Here is a 19,090-nt window from a genome sequence, read left to right on the forward strand (position 1 = left end):
TGCTCGAGGACACTGAGAGAAGCAATTACAAAGGGTTAAAATAAAGTTTTCTTCTTCCCTGTTCTCTAGTAAAGTATTTATGTTTAGTGACTTCAGAAACTACATTACCTTTTCCATATTTGTGTCAGTGAATATTTTTTGTTGTGTAAAATGCTTTACTGATTTCCGTGTTTGCTGTATTCCCTTGCTCTTCTAAGCTACTCTCTACTGGATTGTTATAAAAATCATGTTCAATAGCAAAGTGAGCATCTTTCAGGCTTAGCTTCAGTAATTTTTCAGCTGCTCTTGTTGCATGTTGTGTTAGTAGGAGTATGAAAGCAATGCTATTTTTATGTTTTTCTGCAGCATCCAGGGAAAAAAACACCTGAGGATCACTGTGCATGATACTCTGAAAAGTCAGCTGAAGATGTAGTGAAAGTCAAAAAGCAAATAGAATGGTAGAAATTATCACTTAAGTAATGAATGCAGAATAAAAAAATATATTATGCCACTATATAAATCCTTGCTTTGTCCAAATTTGAGTACTCTGTGCAGTTCTGTACAGCATATTTTATGCTGTACTCTGGACTAATTGGGGAGGTGGAGGAAGAGCAATGGAGATGATTGTATATATGAAATAGCCTTGATATGAGGAAAGCTCTGAGGGCAGAGCTCACCGGTGTCTGCAGCTTCCTCTCAAGGGGCAGCTCCGACTCTGCTCCCTGTGAGCAGTGGTAGGGCCCAAGGGAACAGCTGGAGCTGTGCCAGGGCAGGTTTAGGTTGGATCTCAGGAAAAGGTTCTTCCCCCAGAGGGTGATCCGCACTGAACAGGCTCCCCAGGGCAGTGGTCACGGTCCCAAGGCTTCCAGAGCTCAAGGAGCGTTTGGACAACGCTCTCAGGTTCAGGGTGGGATTGTTGGGGTGTCCTGGACAGGGCCAGGAGTTGACCTAATGGTCCCTGTGGGTCCCTTCCAGCTCAGGAGATTCTAGGGTTCTAAATGATTCTATGATTATCTTAATTTAAAAGTGAATGCAAAGGGGATAATGTGAGGTAAAGTGAAGACCAAAGCCAGCACTCTTGCCCTTGTGGAGGGGTTTGTGTTACAGTGGAGAAAAAAAAGGATATAAATGGCCTAAGGAGCTAAAGCCATTCTCACAAGTGTGGCTGCACAGCCCTTTCATCTGCTGTCTGCAGACATGTGAGAACAGGGCGAGTCCAGGTGAAGGAGGCTGTGGGAGATGGCTCAGCAGCTCGTGCCGTGGGTAGGGCTGTCTGGACTAGTCCGGGACCAGACAAAACGTCTGTTAACGCTGTAACGTGTAAAGCCCAGGATTTTGTGCTGCAACGTGGAACGGAGTTACATCATCTGCGGGACGGCGGGGGGGCGGGGGCACGGCGGGGCCTGTGGATTGGCTGTGCTGGCACAGGGGGGCTCCCGGATTGGCTGTGCTGGCACAGGGGGGCTCCCGGATTGGCTGTGCTGGCACAGGGGGGCTCCCGGATTGGCTGTGCTGGCACAGGCGGGCTCCCGGATTGGCTGCGGCGGGTGAGCGGGGCCCGCGGATTGGCTGCGGTGGCACAGAGGGGCGGGCCCGAGGCCGCGCGGCTCGCCCGTGCGCGGGCGCTGCTCCGCGAGAGCCGCGTCGGGAGGCGGCGGGTGCGGAGCGGGCGCGGCGCGGGGTGGGGCGGGGGGTCCGCGGAGGTCCTCGGGAGGTCCCCGGGAGGCCCTCGGCCGCTGCGGTTCGCGGGCCCGAGCGCCCCGGGAGAGCCGCGCGGCCCCGAGGTTTCCTCCCCGCGGCAGGGACGCAGCCGAGGGGCCCGGCCCTGCCGCCGGTGCTGCTGCTGCTGCTGTACAGCCCCGGTTTTGCTCCGGCCCCGGTTGACAGAGCCGGGCTGGCACAACGGAGCAGCACCGAGCTCCCGCGGGTGCGGCCTGGGGGCTCTGGGGAGGCCTCCGGGGCCGGGACACGGGGCGGCCCCGCCGGGATCCTTCTGGGCAGGAGGAGCCGCGTGGCACTCGCTGCTCTGAGTCGCCTCTTCCCTGTGCGTGGAACTGCTGCAGAACCCGGCGGAGCTGCTCGCGAGCTGCTCGAAACACCATTTATTTGAAGGATTCCTTTATTTTAGTCAGCTCTTCTGAACTGGCGCCCCTCTGGGAAGGTTTCTAGGGTTTAAGTTTACACGAAGAACTGCAGATGAGTTTTGGGTTTTTTCCCCTTTGCAAAAGTTTTAGTTGGTAAGGTGATGATGAAGCCGTTTAAATAGCAAAAGCCTCTGCATGTCACAGAGGACTTATTTGTGTTGTGGTAAAGACCACCTGGCAGTTGTGTGCATTTCCTTGGAACTTGATTTGTCTCTACTTCGTTGCTTAAGTATAGTACAGAATAGCTCTTTCTGTTAGTTTGGTTTCCAGATTTTTTTCACTTGTGGAATATCCTAACACTGAGATGTTTGCCTTTATATATAAAACTGTGAGAAAAGTTTATTTAGTTTATTTTAATCAACTCACAGCAGATACTTATGGACATCTTACAGGTCTGCGGCCAACACTGAAAAAAGTGTTACAGATTGTTGGTGTTTAAGGCACCAGTTTTAGGATTTCAGATCTCTGATTGCTTTGGAAGGTGACTAAGTCTATGTACACTGATCTGGAACAGAATAAATGTACTGTGCTATTTAACAGCTGTTATGAAGATAAAAGTATATGAAAACTAGCCAATAGTATTGCTTTCTATTAGCAACAATATGAGGACAACTTTCATCATTTAAAGAGATAATGGGAAAATGATATATTTTTAAAGGTCATGTTCAGAGGCTAGTTTGGAAGTAGTAGGGTTTTCTGGTGATGAAAAAAAAATTTAGGCTGATGCTAGGGGAAATACCTGAATAATGCATTTTGCATTTCTTTCTATTGCTCCCTCTAAGTAAAGCAAAAGTATTTTATTATTTTTTGTATTCAATTTTTAATTATGTAACTTTTTTTAGTTTGTTACTGAAGACCAGAACCATTCCAGGTATGAAAATGGTGGAAATGTGAGTGGAATGGAAAATGAGGATTGAAATTAGCTTTAAGTCCTTGATTGAGTGAGAGGAGAGAAAGGAGTTGGACTGGCCTTTAAAGAAAGCTTGTGGCTTACAGCATACCTTGTGCTCTGTCTGTGCTTTCTGGCAGCATCATTTCCTGTTCACATATCTCTTTGCATTTTCTTGTTGTCTGCTGCTGCTTTAAACTTTCTGTTTTCTTGTTAACTTGTTCTCCTTGCCTTTTCTCACAAGTTTCAAAAACATGCTTTTTTTCCTAATCTTTTTCCTTCCAAAGATCCACGTATCTGACACTTCTCACCCTTCACTGTCTGCTCCCCTTCAGCAAAGGTGTCTCTGGCAAAGGGAAACTGGAGACAGCCTCCCAGGACAGGGTTGCTCTTAGTTGCCAGCAGCCCTGTAGTCAGAGTGACGGTTCTCCCACTCAGGATACTTGTGGTGGAAGGGGTTCTGGATAAAGGACCCGTTGTTTGCCAGCTCTGGTTGTCAGGACTTTGAACATCCCTCTGAGACACAAGGAAGATCCTGTTGTCTGATAGTAGGTGTGAAGGTGAACTTCAGGGTGGAAGGCTGGAACAGCCAGACCACCTATGGATGGTGAGAATTGTGCAGCCCCAGAGGCAGACATGTGAGGTGCCTGGTAAGGGCTCAGAGGGGGAATGTCTAGTTAGGACTGTTTCCCAGCTCCTTGAAGAGCTTTTCCCTGTTATGAGGAGAAAACTGAGTACTTGCTTGGTTTCATCATCTGCTCAGAGTCCTTTGCCTCATCCTGGCAGAGGTCTATATTGGCATTTCAGATGAAATGCAGAACTGGAGGGACATTGCAGATTAATATTGTTAAAATGGCATGCAGTGTCAGCTGTACTAGACTAGAGAACCATTGTCTGCTGGTGGCTGCCTTGTCTAATGTAGAGCTGTAGATTTTTGTAAGGATTTTAATGAGGGATAATGGCAATATGCTGATGCAGGATAATGTTCATGTACACATGTGCCAGAACTGGCAGTGCTGTAATTGTCCTGGTATTTGTAATAGCAGCCTTCCAATGCAGTTACTATAAGACCTCTGTGTCCTCTTTTCAATACCTTCTCTGTCCCATAGCTTGTGCAGTGGTGTTTGCTTTATTCCAGTGGTGCAGAGAAATGGATTGAAAGCAAGTAAAGGAAGCAAAATTTTGTAAAAGGGGAAGGGTAGGTTTCATGGCTTAAATATTGTCTGGGAGAACTGGATGCTTGTTAATCTCCTTTGGTTCCTTTGTGATAGCAGATGCGTTACTTCAGCTGGAGCTGTCATAGGAAATTGCTGACTCTCTATCCCTTGTTTGCTGTGTACTTGCTCTAGTGAATTTTGGAACTAGAAGAATCCTGAGTGTTTACAGTTTCAGTCAAGGGAGACTAATGTCAAGTACCTTGGAAATTCGTGTCCTTACTTGCAATCATGGATAACATCTTGTAATTTGATAGCGCTCAAGGAAAAGCGAACGAGCATATTTCCTGTGTTAAATAGGGCTGAGGTTCATGACAAGTATAGGAGATGCTCTGTTGTGGGATGTGCAGAGAAGTCTGGATGATGCAACCTCTCTCTGTGGTTTGTTTTTTTTTTTCTTCCAGGCTTCTCTGTGGACAAAATTAGGACTTTTATCCATTGTAGGTACATTCAGTAATAGTGTTTTCCCTTCTTGGGGAACCATGTTTTTTTCTTTACCTTTATAATGATCTTCTGGCAGCAGGTAGAGAACAGGGGCCTTCAGTTCTTCTGTGCCACAGTCTGTAAGCAAATTCTGCAAAATGGAGAGGAGACACAAGGAAATGGAACTAAGACTGTACAGGGCAAAGATGAGTTGGAGTGGGGGAGTGGGTGAAGAGAGAAATATAGATGGAAAGTCACTGATGTTTAACCAGTTTTCCCCCTTCCTCCCTTTTAACTTGCAGATATCCTTGATTTGCAGAAGGCATCTCAGAATGTTGTGTCAAGCTGCTCTGAGCCCTGTTGTCCGTTCCCCGGGATGGTGCTTTGTATTGTCTCCACGTGCTGTGGCAGCCATTCCCCGTTCATGTATGTATGAGAGACAGCACACCTTTCTAGTACTGCTGCTCACTGTGTCTGGGCACGTCTGTGCTCTTTGCTGTGGTGAAAGAAAATCATCTCATCAACATCATTCAGACTTAAAACCTCTGAAGTGAACTGCAGTTGAAGCTGTACTTCCTTAATGTTACTTGCTCCGTCAACTAAGTAGTATTCATCTGGATGTCTGAGTTTGTGATTTTTTTCGTTCTGACATGCATTTCAAGCAAAAAAAAATCAGTTGTGAAAGTACTGCTACTGTAAAAGTTCTTTATTTCATCCTCATACATTCCTAGAAAACAAGATCTGATTATGTCTGCTCCCCCATCTGTCTTTTCAGCCCACAGATGTCTTGAGTAAAGCAAGGTGCAAAGCTGAAATTTATTTGGAATAGATAAAAGTGGAAAGATGCTTGCAGGAAACCTGAGTGTAAATACATAGATGCCCTGTAAATATCTCTTCCCTGAAAATCTAACCTGAGAGAACCATTCAGTGCCTATTTCATGACTAGTCTGAAATAGAAAAGGCAAAGATAGATAGACTCCATTAGATCAAGAGATTAGCTGTTTACCCTTGCAGGCAAGATTAATTTCCCATTGGTCTCTGTGTTAACAGTTCTCTTTTATTAGTAATTATATGAATTAAAGTGGAAATCTTGAAAATGCTAAACTTGTTCTTTATGATCTACAGCTCTGTTGACTTCAGTATTTGTAATATTTCTAAAAATCCCTCATTTTCCAAAGTCAGTAATTTTCACAGTATTAATTGTGAGTTTATTCCTAAGTATTGACAGTATCCAACAGTGGAGCAACTCTTGTTACTTCATCAGTTGTGATTTAAAGCTGGAGTGATCATTTATCACAATTTTTTCTTTGTTCTCCACTGTTTTCTGTTTATTCTCCACTGTTGTCTTCTGTTCTGTTCAGCCCAGGTGTATTTTGAAATTCTGCTTCTTTACTCCTGGGAAGTAAGCCTCATGCAAGTTCCATAAAAGGATCTGTGGTGCCAAATACTTGAGTATGTTTCATATGTTTCCCCTTCTTTATTAAGGAAGTGAAACTGTTGACAAGGTACAAGATAAAAAAAGTTGGATGCCTTTAAATCTATTTGTCTAAAACATGGACTGGTTGGCTCTGTCAGTTCCTTCCTAATTGCATATGGAGCAAGTTAATGGGCTTGCATCACCAGAAGTGTTTGGCATTTGTGAGGTGGGAGCTGATTTCACATCTCAGTCTGCTGTAAAGTAACTAAAAAAGGCAGGTTTATGCAGCTGTAGAGCAAGATTAGCAGTTAGGACTTTATTAGAGATTAATTAAGTTCTCTGCTTGTTCTTTTCCCTTGTTTTTCTGAAAAAAATAAATGGTTTCTTTTAAGATCCTGGATAACCCTCAGCAGCTGCCTTCTTGTAACCTTCTAAATCCTGAATCTCTAGCCAAGAGAATTGGAAATAAATTTTACTCCTTTCTGGTTATACTGTGTAGGATAAGAAAATACTAAATAATAAGGTATAATGCTGGAAAGAAGAGGTAAACTGGACACCTTCACCCAGTTTTTTACAGACCTTGTTTACATTCACAAGTATTCCATGGTGAAAATGAGAGGCAAATGAAACTCCTCTTGAATTTGCGTTTCCTACTTTTATTTGTGTGACATGTTAATGCAGCCCTCCTTTATGATCAATCATTTAAGCTGCTTCTATGTGTATAATGAACAAAAGATTTATTTAATTAAAGCATTGTTAAAATTACAAGTTTCTCTTTTATGTAGCACGGTGTTCCTTCCTGTCTTTCTCCAGCACCAAGAACAGTCACGTTTAGATTATAAATTAATGCATTTTGTATTATAGAGCATCAAAATTAGAGATAGTGAACATATGAAATAAAATCAGGTAACTGACCATGGCATAGGGTTTGGTTTACTGATTTGTAGAGAAGTCTCTGCATCTTCAGGTGAAATATTCGTTAGGATTGACTAGAACAAAATAGTTCAGTTGTAAGTCATCTAGTCCCACTGCCTGATGCCTCAGGTCTGCAGGCCTCAGCTGAAGCACACTACTGAGGGCATTGTCCAAAGGCTTCCTGAACCCTGCCAGGCTTGGGGCACGGCTGTGTCTCCTGTCCCAGGGTTTGGACACCATCACATGACTCTGACTTTGTATGTTCATCCCTCTTCAACTACCCCTACTTAAGCAATGTGCAAAAATACCTGACTCAGAGGTGTTGTAAAAGCTGTATTTCTTTTCTTTCCTAACTGTCAAGCTTTGTTTGCTACTACAGACAGGAAAACTCTCTATAACTGTATCTAATGAGGCAAGGCAAAGGAGATTGTTTTTAAAACTGGTCCTTGTGATGTGAGCTGTGTGGACTCTTTTACAGTGTCCCTCAGTTTGGTCTTCTAGATTCCCGGAGTCAGAGATCTGTGATGCATGGGATATTGCCTTCTCTACCTTAGGGGTGGTTAGTGCTGCTCAGATGGCACTGGTTGTCACTGTGTTTTGGTGAATTGAAAGCTATTTCTCTTTCCCAGTCACTTGGAAGTGTGTGTTGTGAGCTTTAACCTTGGAAAAGGAGGAAATGTTGCATGACTTCAAGGGCCTAAAGTCTGAACAAAACACTTAAACCTGCTTTTCTTTTTTCTTTCTTTCTTTCTCCACAGACCTCCCTCACCGTAACCAAAGGTTAAGGAATGAATCCATCCGTTGTTGGAGCAACATTCCATTTCTCACGGTGCCGCTCAGCCGTGCCCATGGAAAACCCTTTGCACACCGGAGCGAGCTGAAGCACGCCAAGAGGATCGTGGTGAAGCTGGGTAGTGCTGTTGTGACCCGAGGGGATGAGTGTGGCTTGGCCCTTGGAAGGCTGGCTTCTATTGTAGAGCAGGTAATCCTGAGCCTGAACGTTTGGTTTAACTTCAGATGCTCAGGGATTGCTGAGTGGTACAGAAGATCGTAGTAGACCCTCTTTTTAAATCCCTTGTGCTGTGGTTCCATAAACCAGGTAACTCAAGACATCGTTGTTTGAAGGTGTGGTGGGTTGACCCCGACCACCAGCTAAGCATCCACACAGATTCTTGTTTGCTCCCCACACCTCTGCCCCACCATTAGTGGGATTGGGAAAAAAATGGGAATAGCAAAAGTAACCCATTTCATGGGTTGAAATAAAGACAGTTTCATAAGTGAAGGAGAGGTGAAAAGAAACAAGTGATTCTGAGGCACTCACTCACTACATCGGACTAGCAGACCATGCCCAGCTGGTCTTTGAGTGGTGGCCACATTGGAAGACAACCCCCTGCCTTTTGCTGTTGTGCAACCCCAGTTTTATTGCTGTGCTGTGGTTTGAAGTATCCCTTTGGTCGGTTCAGGTCAGCTCTCCTGAATGTGTCCTCTCTGAACTTTGTGCCCAGCCCCTTGCCTGCCTGCTGGGATGGGACATAGTGGAAAAAGGAAAGCCTTGATGCTGTGCAAGTGCTGGTCACCATGGGGGCAAGAGAAGGCTTTGATGCCATGCAACACTATTTAGCAACAGGCAAAACACAGGAATGTTCTCAAAACTGTTTTAGAACTGAAATCCAAAACACAGCACCATAAACCCCTATAAAGAAAGTTAACTCCATCTGGGCCAGACCCAGTGTAGTGTGAGAGGTTTGCACAATGAGATTTTTATGCCATAGGTAGGACATGACTGGGGCATTAGCTGGCTGTGGTGGGAAGGTGGTACTGAAGTTTGTGAACTCTTCAGAAAGAGTCAACCCTTCTTAATTACCTGAGAATTTGCAGAGTTCCTCCAGGGAAAAGCTTGAAACCTCATTACTTGTAGGAAAAACTGATGGGATCAACTCATGTATTTGTTCTCCAAAAAGAAATAGTTACTTTGGCAAGGATTGGACATGTTTCCTCTGAGAAGTAAAGTTAACAAATCAAATTCACGTAAGACATTTAGCTTTAGGGTTTTGAAAGGAATCTGGACAGATACATGTAAGAAAGAAGTAATCTAAAGCGTTTTTTCTGGTTGGCCTCTTCACTCCTAGAATTCAGTGTTACTGTGTAATGGTAGCTTTGGGAGTGGATGGGGAATAAGAAGATTGGTGGAAGATACAACTGCTCCTTTACATTTCATGTCTTTCCTTGTCTGTAGCAATGGTGGTAGAGAGGTGAGGGATGTAGAAGTGTTAGCATGTAATATGTATTCTGAAGATTCAAGCATGATTCTGTCATAAAAGCTGGTACTGTGAAAAGACGGTTTAGCAGAAGCTGTAGATGCCATACAGTCCTTGGCATAGCTCCTCACTGGGTAGGAAGGTGTGCAGAAATATCTTAAAGGATGTTTGCCTTGCTCCGTGCATCCATGGATGAAGCACAGCACTTGTGTCAGCAAGAACTGGTGAGCATAAGGTTGTCTATGACAGCCAGGACTGTCATGCTGGCAGTGGGGGTACACCAGGCCCTGTTTCTTATTTTCTGTACCTACAGGTCTCAATGCTGCAAAACCAGGGCCGAGAGATGATGATTGTCACCAGTGGTGCTGTAGCCTTTGGAAAGCAGCGGTTGCGTCATGAGATCTTGCTTTCTCAGAGTGTGAGGCAAGCACTTCATTCGGGCCAGAGTCAGCTGAAAGACATGGTGAGAGGCTGGTGGCACTTGTGCTTTTCCATAAATGTTGGGTGGTACCTGCTCCAGTCACTGACAGCTGCTCTTTGTCTTTGTAGGCTATTCCAGTGTTGGAGGCCCGAGCCTGTGCAGCAGCAGGCCAGAGTGGGCTCATGGCCCTGTACGAGGCCATGTTTACACAGTACAGCATCTGTGCAGCTCAGGTAAGGCATTCCCTCCTTTCTAGACTGACGTGCTACTTTTGGGGCTTATTATTTTCATATAAACGGTACCTTATAAAGGAGTGCCTTGCTAAGTATTTCTGACATGGAGTTAGCCATCATCAAGATAAAAGCAAATATGCTTTTTCCTCCTGAGGTTCAGGTGTGTCCTGCTCTTATACAGCAGGGAGAGTCTGTTAAGATCTCTTCACAAAAGCTCAATGGCGATCCAAAGTGAGGGTTTAAAAATCACAAGTGGTTAAATTGCCACACATTCTGTAAAGCTGGTGGAAGTGCAGATCCACAGTTCAGAACTTTCCGCCCATCTGCTCCTCAGACCTTTCTAGCTTGTGGATGATGGTTTCCCTAGTCTTATGCTGAAGGCTGCAACTCTGTCACTTGAAGTACTCTTAAACAGGCTTTGCTTATCTTAAATACTCTGAGAACACAGAATTGCATTAACTGTAAGGCCTTATTTGTTTAGACACTTTTAATGAGTTAAGGAGCCTAGTATGAAGTCTTTCTTGGAGGAAGTTCTTCCTGTAATATGGCAGAGCTGATATGGCTAAAATGTTTACGTATAGCTAAAAATCACTATAGGTCATGCTGGATTAGAATCTTGTTAAAGTCCATAGGCAACTGTCATTCCTTTGATATAAATGAATTCATTGTCTCTGCCAAAAAGGTCAGAGCACACACGGATTCGACGTGCTATTGTAACATTTGTGTGCTGGAGTTGTTTACTTAGTTCTCAAATATCCAATTACAGAGTAAAAATAAAAAAAACAGTCTCTCCAGAGCAGACATGGAGATTTTTTTGGTCTTAAAATACCAAAAAGAGAGGGATGGTATCTGCATGCAGGAGGCTTTAATGACAAAATTCTTTCAGAAAAGCAAGTGAGTTCTAGTGAGCTGAAGAGAAGTCTGGAGATAAAGCATCCCTTCTGCTTGCTGCAGGTAGGAACATGAAACTGTGAGGAAAATCAGGAAAGGCAATGTCTTGAGTAGTCCATTGAATTGTTTAGGTCTGAGTAGTTACCATCAGCATCTGTGTTCTGATTACGGTTTTATTTTTCCAAATTTGCTCCTGGAGTGTGTGACCTGTCAGCTTGAGAAAGGCTGTTGTAGGCTCTAGTGGAAGTTAAGGCATATAAACCTATAATGTTGTGGGAAGAATATTTCTCACTTGTATTCTATATCCTTGAAATGTAGTTTCTGTTTCTTTAATGACCCAAAAGGCATGACTGCTCTGTTATGACGTGTTAATACGTAAGCTTATGATTCTGTTCTCAGAAAAGGTGGTAGGCTAAGTATTTTTTTTCTTCCTCTTAGATTTTAGTCACCAACCTGGATTTCCATGATGAACAGAAGCGTCGCAACTTGAATGGAACATTACATGAGCTTTTAAGGATGAATATTGTCCCTATAATTAACACCAATGATGCTGTTGTTCCACCTCCAGAGCCAAACAGTGATCTGCAGGGGGTAAATGTGGGTAAAGTATTGCAAGGGGGTGGCTCCTGCTTGCAGATGGTACAGCTCCAATGTGTACTTGACTATTGCCATAACTGGGGACCTCTGAAGCCTAGAGCAGGGAAACACACATCCACAATTAGTGTGGACAGAGGGCACTGGAAGACTGTACTGACTTGTCTGTGTCTGTTGTGATACGTTGTTGTGGGGTGGAAGCAGGGCAGATAATGTCTGCTCTGACAAAACCAAGCGTGCCTAATTTGTTTTTTTCCAGAATAGTTGAAGTTGGAGGGAACTTGTGCAGGTCATCTAGTCCAGCACCCCTGCTTAAAGCAGGGTCAGGTAGTGCCCCTTGCCCTGTCCCTGGGCACCGAGGTAGAGAATGCAGGTACTGATGCCATTTTGGTATACTCATTTTGGTATTGCTGTACTGCATTCCAAAAGCAGATGTGCTTCCACACAAAGATCACCTTCGAAGTTGCGGTGGGTGTGAACAAAGTAGCCCAGGAGGCCTTGTTAGTGCTGAGGTAACTTGCTTTTGTGTGTTGCCACCAAACATTTCTTAGCTCCTCCCGCTCCCCAGTGCTGCTGATGTGCACGTGCATTGCAGGTGATCAGTGTGAAGGACAACGACAGTCTGGCAGCACGACTGGCTGTGGAAATGAAAACTGATCTCCTGATTGTTCTCTCAGACGTAGAAGGTTTGTGAGTAATTTCTTTAATTTATTTTTAGTTTTAATGAAGTTTTACAGTGGATTGTCAAACCAACCTCTTTTCACATTTTACTGATCTCTTCAGCTCATCCCTTTTGTGTGGACAATTGCAACATACTCCTTAACTCCTTCAGGCCTGTACCCCCTGCTGATGCTGTGGAACAAGCCAGACACTTATTAATAATAATAATAATAATAATAAGCCAAAGGTCACACTGTTGAATGTGGGTGGATAAGAATGCCTGTGAATCTGAGACTTGTACAGAACTCAGAATACCACGTGTACTGTGGTACTTCTGTCAGCTTCTAGAGTTGTAGGATAGTCAGGAGCACCCTGCAGGATAAAGGCTGTGTCTAGAATAAGGATTATAATGCTATTCTACAGTAGTTTGTTTCTTCTGGCAGCAGGTACTGTCTTTCAGTGAATTATCAGCAGAAGTCCTGGTCATTGCTTTCCATATACCTGGATCTTCCAAACTTTTTCTCTCCCATCTTTTACACTGCTCAAGTCTTCTGAGCTGTGCTTTTGTGGCATAAGCCTGTTACCTGTGGATGTTGAACTTTGTTTCCTAGACAGAGGAGGGTAGTGGGTGCAGTTTCACATCAGTGCAGACCACATCACCCAAGTCACAGCCTTTTCATCTTCTCCAGATGGGTTTCTTTCAGTGGATCCTGGTCTTCAACACATACTTTAGGCCTTGAGGAAGGAGGTGGTGTCTTTCCATAAATACAGTTTCTTTTAGCAGATTCAACCAGGTTTCATGGTTGGTTCTAGTTGAAATGACCGTCTGAGAATAACTTATAAAAGCAATAGTCAAAACAGCTTGTAAAAAAAGTTAACACTCAGCACACCCACCCTGCAGGCTTATTCATTCAGTGTGACATTTTGTTTATGGAAAGATATGTGTCCTCTCCTTCCCAAGCTGTCAGGAATGGACACAGATACTCTGCACTTGTGCCCTCTAATTTGTCATGGCACTATTTGTTCACATAGAATTTCTGGGAATTGTGATTCAAGAGTTCAAATTTAATGTGTTAGGTAAACTAAAGTTTCATTCAACTCCAAACATAGTTACATAAAGTTATTTGATTTTTAAAAATATTAGTAGAGTATGTCTCTGTAGTGTTGTGTTCCTTCTTAGCAGAATTCTGAACCCTTTTTACATGTTTCTGAATTGCCCAGTTTCTCACTGTACAACCCAGCATTCAAGAATATCATCTGAGGCTTTGGTGAGGAGTATTGTCCTTTGTCTTTTCGGCTGGGGGCTTGTGTATGTAAGGCCTGATGTTGAACATATAAAAGCTGTAAACTGTCTCTAACCCCAGCCAAATATCACTACGTCCCAGCTTGCATGCTGCTGTTCAGCATGTGGGGTTTTCCTTTCTTATTTGTTAGGCTTTCAGTAAACCTATACTTGAGACTGCCTGTGAAGTGTTTCGTGCTCAGAAAGCAGGGTTCAGTGGAAGTTTTCAATCCTTTAAAGTGGAATACAGCTTTTTAGCCCCATGTTGCTTGGTTTGTTTTATTTTTTTTATTTTTTTCACTTGTGAGCTTTGGACATGAGGGTATATAACTGATTTTTATTGTTTATTTCAGGACTCTTTAACAGCCCTCCAGGATCTGATGATGCAAAGCTCATTGACATATTCTACCCAGGCGACCAGCAGTCTGTAACCTTTGGAACCAAATCCCGAGTGGGAATGGGTGGCATGGAAGCCAAGGTAGAAATATGGAACATTTGTTTTGGTTTTGGGAAGGATGTTTTTGTTGAATCAAATAAGTAAAAAAATCCAATAAGAAGCTGAATAGGAAAAGAGTAGGTAAAAACTTCGTGTGGAAACCTGAGTAACCCTTCAGCAAACTTCATAGCTTCACCAGAGGTTTATAAGCAATGACAATACCTCTACATCTTGGTCAGAGCAGCCAGGAGTGCTTAGACTGATCAGATGTTAAGGGAGTAATGCAGACAGCTAATGGTATTGAATAATATTTTAATATTATATAGTAATGGCCAGCACCTGAGCAAGAACAGTTCTCCGCAGTACAAGTAATATCATGTGGTCACTTAAAGCGGATTAAGCTAATCCATGATACCTGATCAACGTCAGAAAAAATGGCAACAGAATATTTTCAAAAAAGAAAATTGGATTTCTTCGAAGAGTAATAAGAACTTTCAGCATAAGGTAATGATGAGAAAGAACATATGACCAATGTGCCCTTACAGAAGTCTTGAAAAAAGCAAACTGTTAGGAAAATTTGAAGTATGCTTATAAAGGGGCAGCTGGTTAAGGAAGGGAAGGTAAAGTGCAAATACATGATCTCATTCAGTGCTACATTATGGAAATTCCTAAAGTGTGTTGAATGCTCTTTGAAAGCACGAGTGATCAGTCTGGAGGTCAGAGTGGGCCAAGAAGTCTTGTTGTGCGTGGTGACTCAAATAACACAAGTGCATTTCTTGGAACTGGCTCTATCCTTTGCTGTAGGTGAAAGCAGCTCTGTGGGCCCTCCAAGGAGGCACCTCTGTAGTGATTGCAAATGGAACTCACCCAAAGATCTCAGGTCATGTCATCACAGATATTGTGGAAGGGAAAAAAGTTGGAACTTTCTTTTCAGAGGTAAAACCTGCAGGTGAGTACAAAGATAATGTGTACATTGAGAGTTGTAGAGATTTCCTGAAAAGTTAGAGTTAAAATTTGTCTAGACCCGTGTGATAACTGGGAAACCACACTCTGCATGAAAAATGTATTTTGAAAGCTATTTTCTAGAGTAAGGATAGAAAATGTTGAATTCCCTGCTTTTGTTCCCCTTGTGACCTTTGCAGAACAGGATAAGTGTGGAGTGATACTTCTGACTTGCACTTCAAGCCATGTGAATTTCTTCATGTGTAATCCTTAATGGATTTCTTGTATGAATGTGTCAAATTATCCTTTGAACCCACTCTGTGTCACTATGGTCAAGAGCCTTTTTGGTTAGTCCCATTATAATAAATTTATATCAGCAGTAAAGCTTTTAATCTTGTGATCCCACTCTGAGTGTCTTACAAACACAGCAAACAGCAAAAGTCCCTATGGACTGTTGTGGTGTTTACTCCAATCTTCTCTTTGTCTTCCATATTCCAAGAAACACACTTTGGAAATTCAAATAACTTTTAGAAATCAGCTATATCTGCTTACATACATATCAGTTTTCTCAAAGAACACCAAAAGATGCCGTACTTTCTAAAGTATGATATCACTTTAAAAAGATGTTTCAACACGTCTTAAGTAAGTCTAATTAATCATGTGTCTGCAAGTCCTTTTCTTACACTTGCCACTGCACCTCTTTATATGTTCCATAACATTGGAGTTCCTACTCTGGCTATTTCCATGGGACCCTTCTTAAAACAGAAGTTGGGTTGTATTTAACACCTTCAAGTCATCTGGTTTACAGGAGATTTCAGGAGAGTTAAAAATAACAACTTAGTTTATCCATGAGTTACTTGTGAACTCTTGGGGGAAACGCTGCCTGAACATGATGACTTGTTTTGAAACAGAAACATAAATGACCTGTTTCATATCATTTCAGCACCTTTATTCTAAAATGCATACAAGGAGAGACAGAGGGAAAGCAATTTTTCTGTGAGCTGTTAAAGAATTGGGCTTTGGCTCCCATTATTTTTCATATGTTCCCGTGCGTACGTTCCTCAGCTGGATACTTGAACTTCTCAAAGTTTGCCTCCTTTCTTTTGGAAGCCTGCTATGCCTTGAGACATATCCTGCTGTTCTTTTGTCCTTTGTCCAGTCTTTTTGATACATGGTGCACACTCACCACATCTCTGTGGTGACTTTGCATAGGGACCACAGCAGTACTTTTATGTCAGGTACAGATTGTTCTGTTTTAGCATGTAACTTTTTTCTTGAAATTTCCATTTAAGACTCTTTACCTGCTTTCCTGATCTGAGCAAAGAATGGGAAGATGGAAGGCCTGGTGTTCACTTCTGCATATGCTGTTACTTTGTCTGTGTGGCATGGTTTTGGGTTTTTTTGCAGGCCCGACAGTAGAACAGCAGGCTGAGATGGCTCGAGCTGGTGGCAGGACCCTGGCAGCTCTACAGCCTGAGCAGGTGACAGAACAATACAGAAGCTACTTGTTAAGACTGTGCATGTGTGGCAAGTTTTACAACACGGATTTATAACAGAAATGGGCCCCTTGGGACAAGAATCTATTCTTTGTGTGCCAGATCTGTCATTTGTATTGTAGCATGCTCAGAAATGAGAAAAGCAAAAAGATAATGTACCTTGGGGCTGTGGAGTAGAACATGCTTTCATGTGGGGTTTATAAAATTCCTGATAGTGTCAAATAGCACAGAGAAATGAACTGTGGTCAGAGCTGCTGAAGGACTGACTGGAGCAACTTGTTCCATTCACTCCTGTGTGGAGTTCCACATACAACATGTATGCAAAAGCAGAGTTGTAGGCAATCACTGCTCTGCAGCTGGGCAGGCAAGATGTGGCACGAGGTGCTCCTAAAGGAAGAATATGTGAGTTTGGTGAAGAACACCTGGCATGGAAACAAGATAATAAAAAGCAAAATAAAGGTTGAAGCAGTGTTCAGCCTTATTTTTCAATATGATGCAGGCTGGAGAAGTCAGCTGGCCAAGTACTGGGAGAGTTAACAGTGAGAGGATGTGTCATGGAGCATAGGGCCCAGATGTCAAATGGCTGAGACTTCATGTGAGAGGTCAGTTCAGAAACTGTTTTCTCTTTCAGAGAGCGGAGATTATTTATCGTCTTGCTGACTTACTAACTGATCAGAGAGAAGAAATTCTCTTGGCAAACAAAAAGGACTTAGAAGAGGCTGAAAATAAAGGTAATATTTCAAATCTTTCTATGGTAATAGTATCATCTTGAACCTCTCTCGGCCTCAAGACAAAAGAAAAGAACTAGAATCTTCTGTTACCTGGGATTGGGTACCATGGCTGGCACAAATTAGTGAACCTAGGGCTTTGAGAGCTTGTCAGTGTAAGCAGCTGCAGCTTCCTTCATTACATGAAACAGTTGCCTTCATCAGAGAAGATACTGAGGCCCTGCAAAATACCAAGTGATGTATTATAAAAAGAAAGAACAAATATCATCTCTGTTACCGTCATGCATAGAGTGAATATTTTATAGGCTGGTTAAGGTAATGTTTGGCTCCTGAGGGGAAGGCTGTCATCTCTACACTTAAATTGATGTTCTCCAAAGAGAACTGTATCCCCTTCTGATTGAGGAAGGTTCTCTTTAGGTGGCTTGGATTAAACCCATTCTTATGTGTTAGATGGATGCATTCATTGAGAAGCTGGAATTGAGACGTGTATACACTGGCATAGCAAATAGATGAAAAGAGCACATCATGAATTGTAATAATCTGTGGAAGATACCAGGGAACCATTTTTTACTTCCCAGAGTATTTGAGGGGACGTTGCTGGTTTAACTTAGTGTCTGAATGTGCTCAGACTAAAAAGTTCTTGCCCAGTCTCACAGCAGTGCTGTGAATATGTCTCTGCTTTGGCATTTCTGTTTGTAAAACAGATTAAATTACTGCCTGGACCTTCCAGAAATACTGCAGGGTTAGAAATCTGTAAAAAATTCAGACATACAGCAGTACTTGAAATAGGACAAACTTTGTCTTTGTAGATGTTGCTGTTGCTTCATGTACAAAGCACTTAAGCTGCATTAAGTGAAAATGGGGGGGCGAAATCACAGTCATATTTGAGCGGTTTTATTGTGACTACCAAACTTAATGCTGTGCATTTTCCATCTCAGGGAGGTTACGTGCTGCAGTGTGGGAAATACCTGAATTTTCCTGAGGCTCAGCACTTGCTTAAGTCACTTTTGCTTGAGCCTAGGCAGACCAGCACAGATTTCCAGCACAACTGTTTCTTTCTTCTAGGGAGGCTGGCTCTTCCTTTGTTGAAACGCCTGAGTCTGTCCACGTCGAAGCTGAACAGCCTGGCCATTGGGCTGCGCCAGATCGCAGTGTCCTCGCAGGACAGCGTGGGCCGCGTGCTCCGCAGGACACGGATAGCAAAGGCCCTGCATCTGGAGCAGGTGACAGTGCCCATCGGGGTCCTCCTCGTCATCTTTGAGTCTCGTCCAGACTGTCTTCCACAGGTGTGTAAGGGGGGCAGAATACACTGCTGGGAATTCTTTGATGATGGAAGAAAGGGTATTTCTGTTGGTGAGCAACTGAGAGACTGCAAGAAGTCTTCTTTCAAAGGACTCTTGCTTAGATTCTTCTGCAGTTGATTTTGTTGGCGTCCCTGTTTTTTCTGCAGAGATATTTTCAGAACTTGTTTCTGCAGTGCTCAGTTAATCAGGCCTGGGGTTTTTTGTTGTTGTTTTTTCGGGGGTAAGAGGGGGCTGGGGTTTTTTTCTGTTTGGTTGGGTTTCTGTTTTTTGTTTTGTTTTGGAGTTTTTTGGTTGTTGGTTGGTTTTGTTTTTTTTTAGGAGGGGAGGACAAGTTGGTTTTTATAAACCTGATGTATAGAAGGAGTTATCATACATTCAGATGGTGCAGGTCCTGTGTGTGTTTAAATGAGTGTGTGTTCAGTGCCCAACTCACAGCCCGGGGGGCTCCTCCCAATACGCTCTTATTTTCTCTGTCCATGCTGTACACAGCTGAACTGCAGGCTGGGGTTAACCAGGAACTGGCTCATACAGATGCTAGGACTTAACAGGAGCTGTTAGGAGTACATGATTGAAGAGAAAAATTAAAAAGGCTGAGCAGAGAAAGCACAGAAGTTCCAGGCTGTGAGCGGTGTGTTCTGTACTGCTACGGCTTGTGTGCAGTGAAGGTTGGCTTTTACTCAGTTGTAGGGAGATGGGTGTGAGGGTGAACGGTGTTTTAAATTCTTAAGTGCTGAAGTTGCTGGAAAGGCTAGTGAAAATCTTGACTGGTGTACTTTAAATGATTGTCATTTGTCTTGTGCCAGGGATAGTGCAGGTATCTTAAGGGCAAATGCCTTCCTCTGTAGTGCTGTGTGGGAGTATCAC

General features: G+C 43.2%; 1 protein-coding gene across 5 annotated transcripts in view; it reads left to right on the forward strand.

Moving 5' to 3' along the window:
* The window catches only part of ALDH18A1 (aldehyde dehydrogenase 18 family member A1), a 28,385-nt gene that overhangs the window by 889 nt on the left and 8,406 nt on the right, over nucleotides 1-19,090 (forward strand). The window contains exons 1-12 of one of the 5 annotated variants that reach the window (XM_017809170.1): nucleotides 1,573-1,637; nucleotides 4,952-5,075; nucleotides 7,740-7,963; nucleotides 9,553-9,702; nucleotides 9,789-9,893; nucleotides 11,223-11,381; nucleotides 11,974-12,064; nucleotides 13,674-13,798; nucleotides 14,561-14,705; nucleotides 16,106-16,179; nucleotides 16,826-16,925; nucleotides 17,988-18,208. In XM_017809170.1, coding sequence (XP_017664659.1) covers nucleotides 4,982-5,075; nucleotides 7,740-7,963; nucleotides 9,553-9,702; nucleotides 9,789-9,893; nucleotides 11,223-11,381; nucleotides 11,974-12,064; nucleotides 13,674-13,798; nucleotides 14,561-14,705; nucleotides 16,106-16,179; nucleotides 16,826-16,925; nucleotides 17,988-18,208 — 1,488 coding nt within the window. In that variant the 5' untranslated portion in view covers nucleotides 1,573-1,637; nucleotides 4,952-4,981. Of the gene's footprint in view, nucleotides 1-1,572; nucleotides 1,638-2,161; nucleotides 5,076-6,072; nucleotides 6,102-7,739; nucleotides 7,964-9,552; nucleotides 9,703-9,788; nucleotides 9,894-11,222; nucleotides 11,382-11,973; nucleotides 12,065-13,673; nucleotides 13,799-14,560; nucleotides 14,706-16,105; nucleotides 16,180-16,825; nucleotides 16,926-17,987; nucleotides 18,209-19,090 lie in introns of those variants that run through there. The other 4 variants (XM_017809171.1, XM_017809167.1, XM_017809169.1 and 1 more) reach the window with 4 other exon arrangements.

This window comes from Lepidothrix coronata, unplaced genomic scaffold, assembly GCF_001604755.1.
Source record: "Lepidothrix coronata isolate B3197 unplaced genomic scaffold, Lepidothrix_coronata-1.0 Scaffold25, whole genome shotgun sequence".
NCBI classification, from domain to species: Eukaryota; Metazoa; Chordata; class Aves; order Passeriformes; family Pipridae; genus Lepidothrix; species Lepidothrix coronata.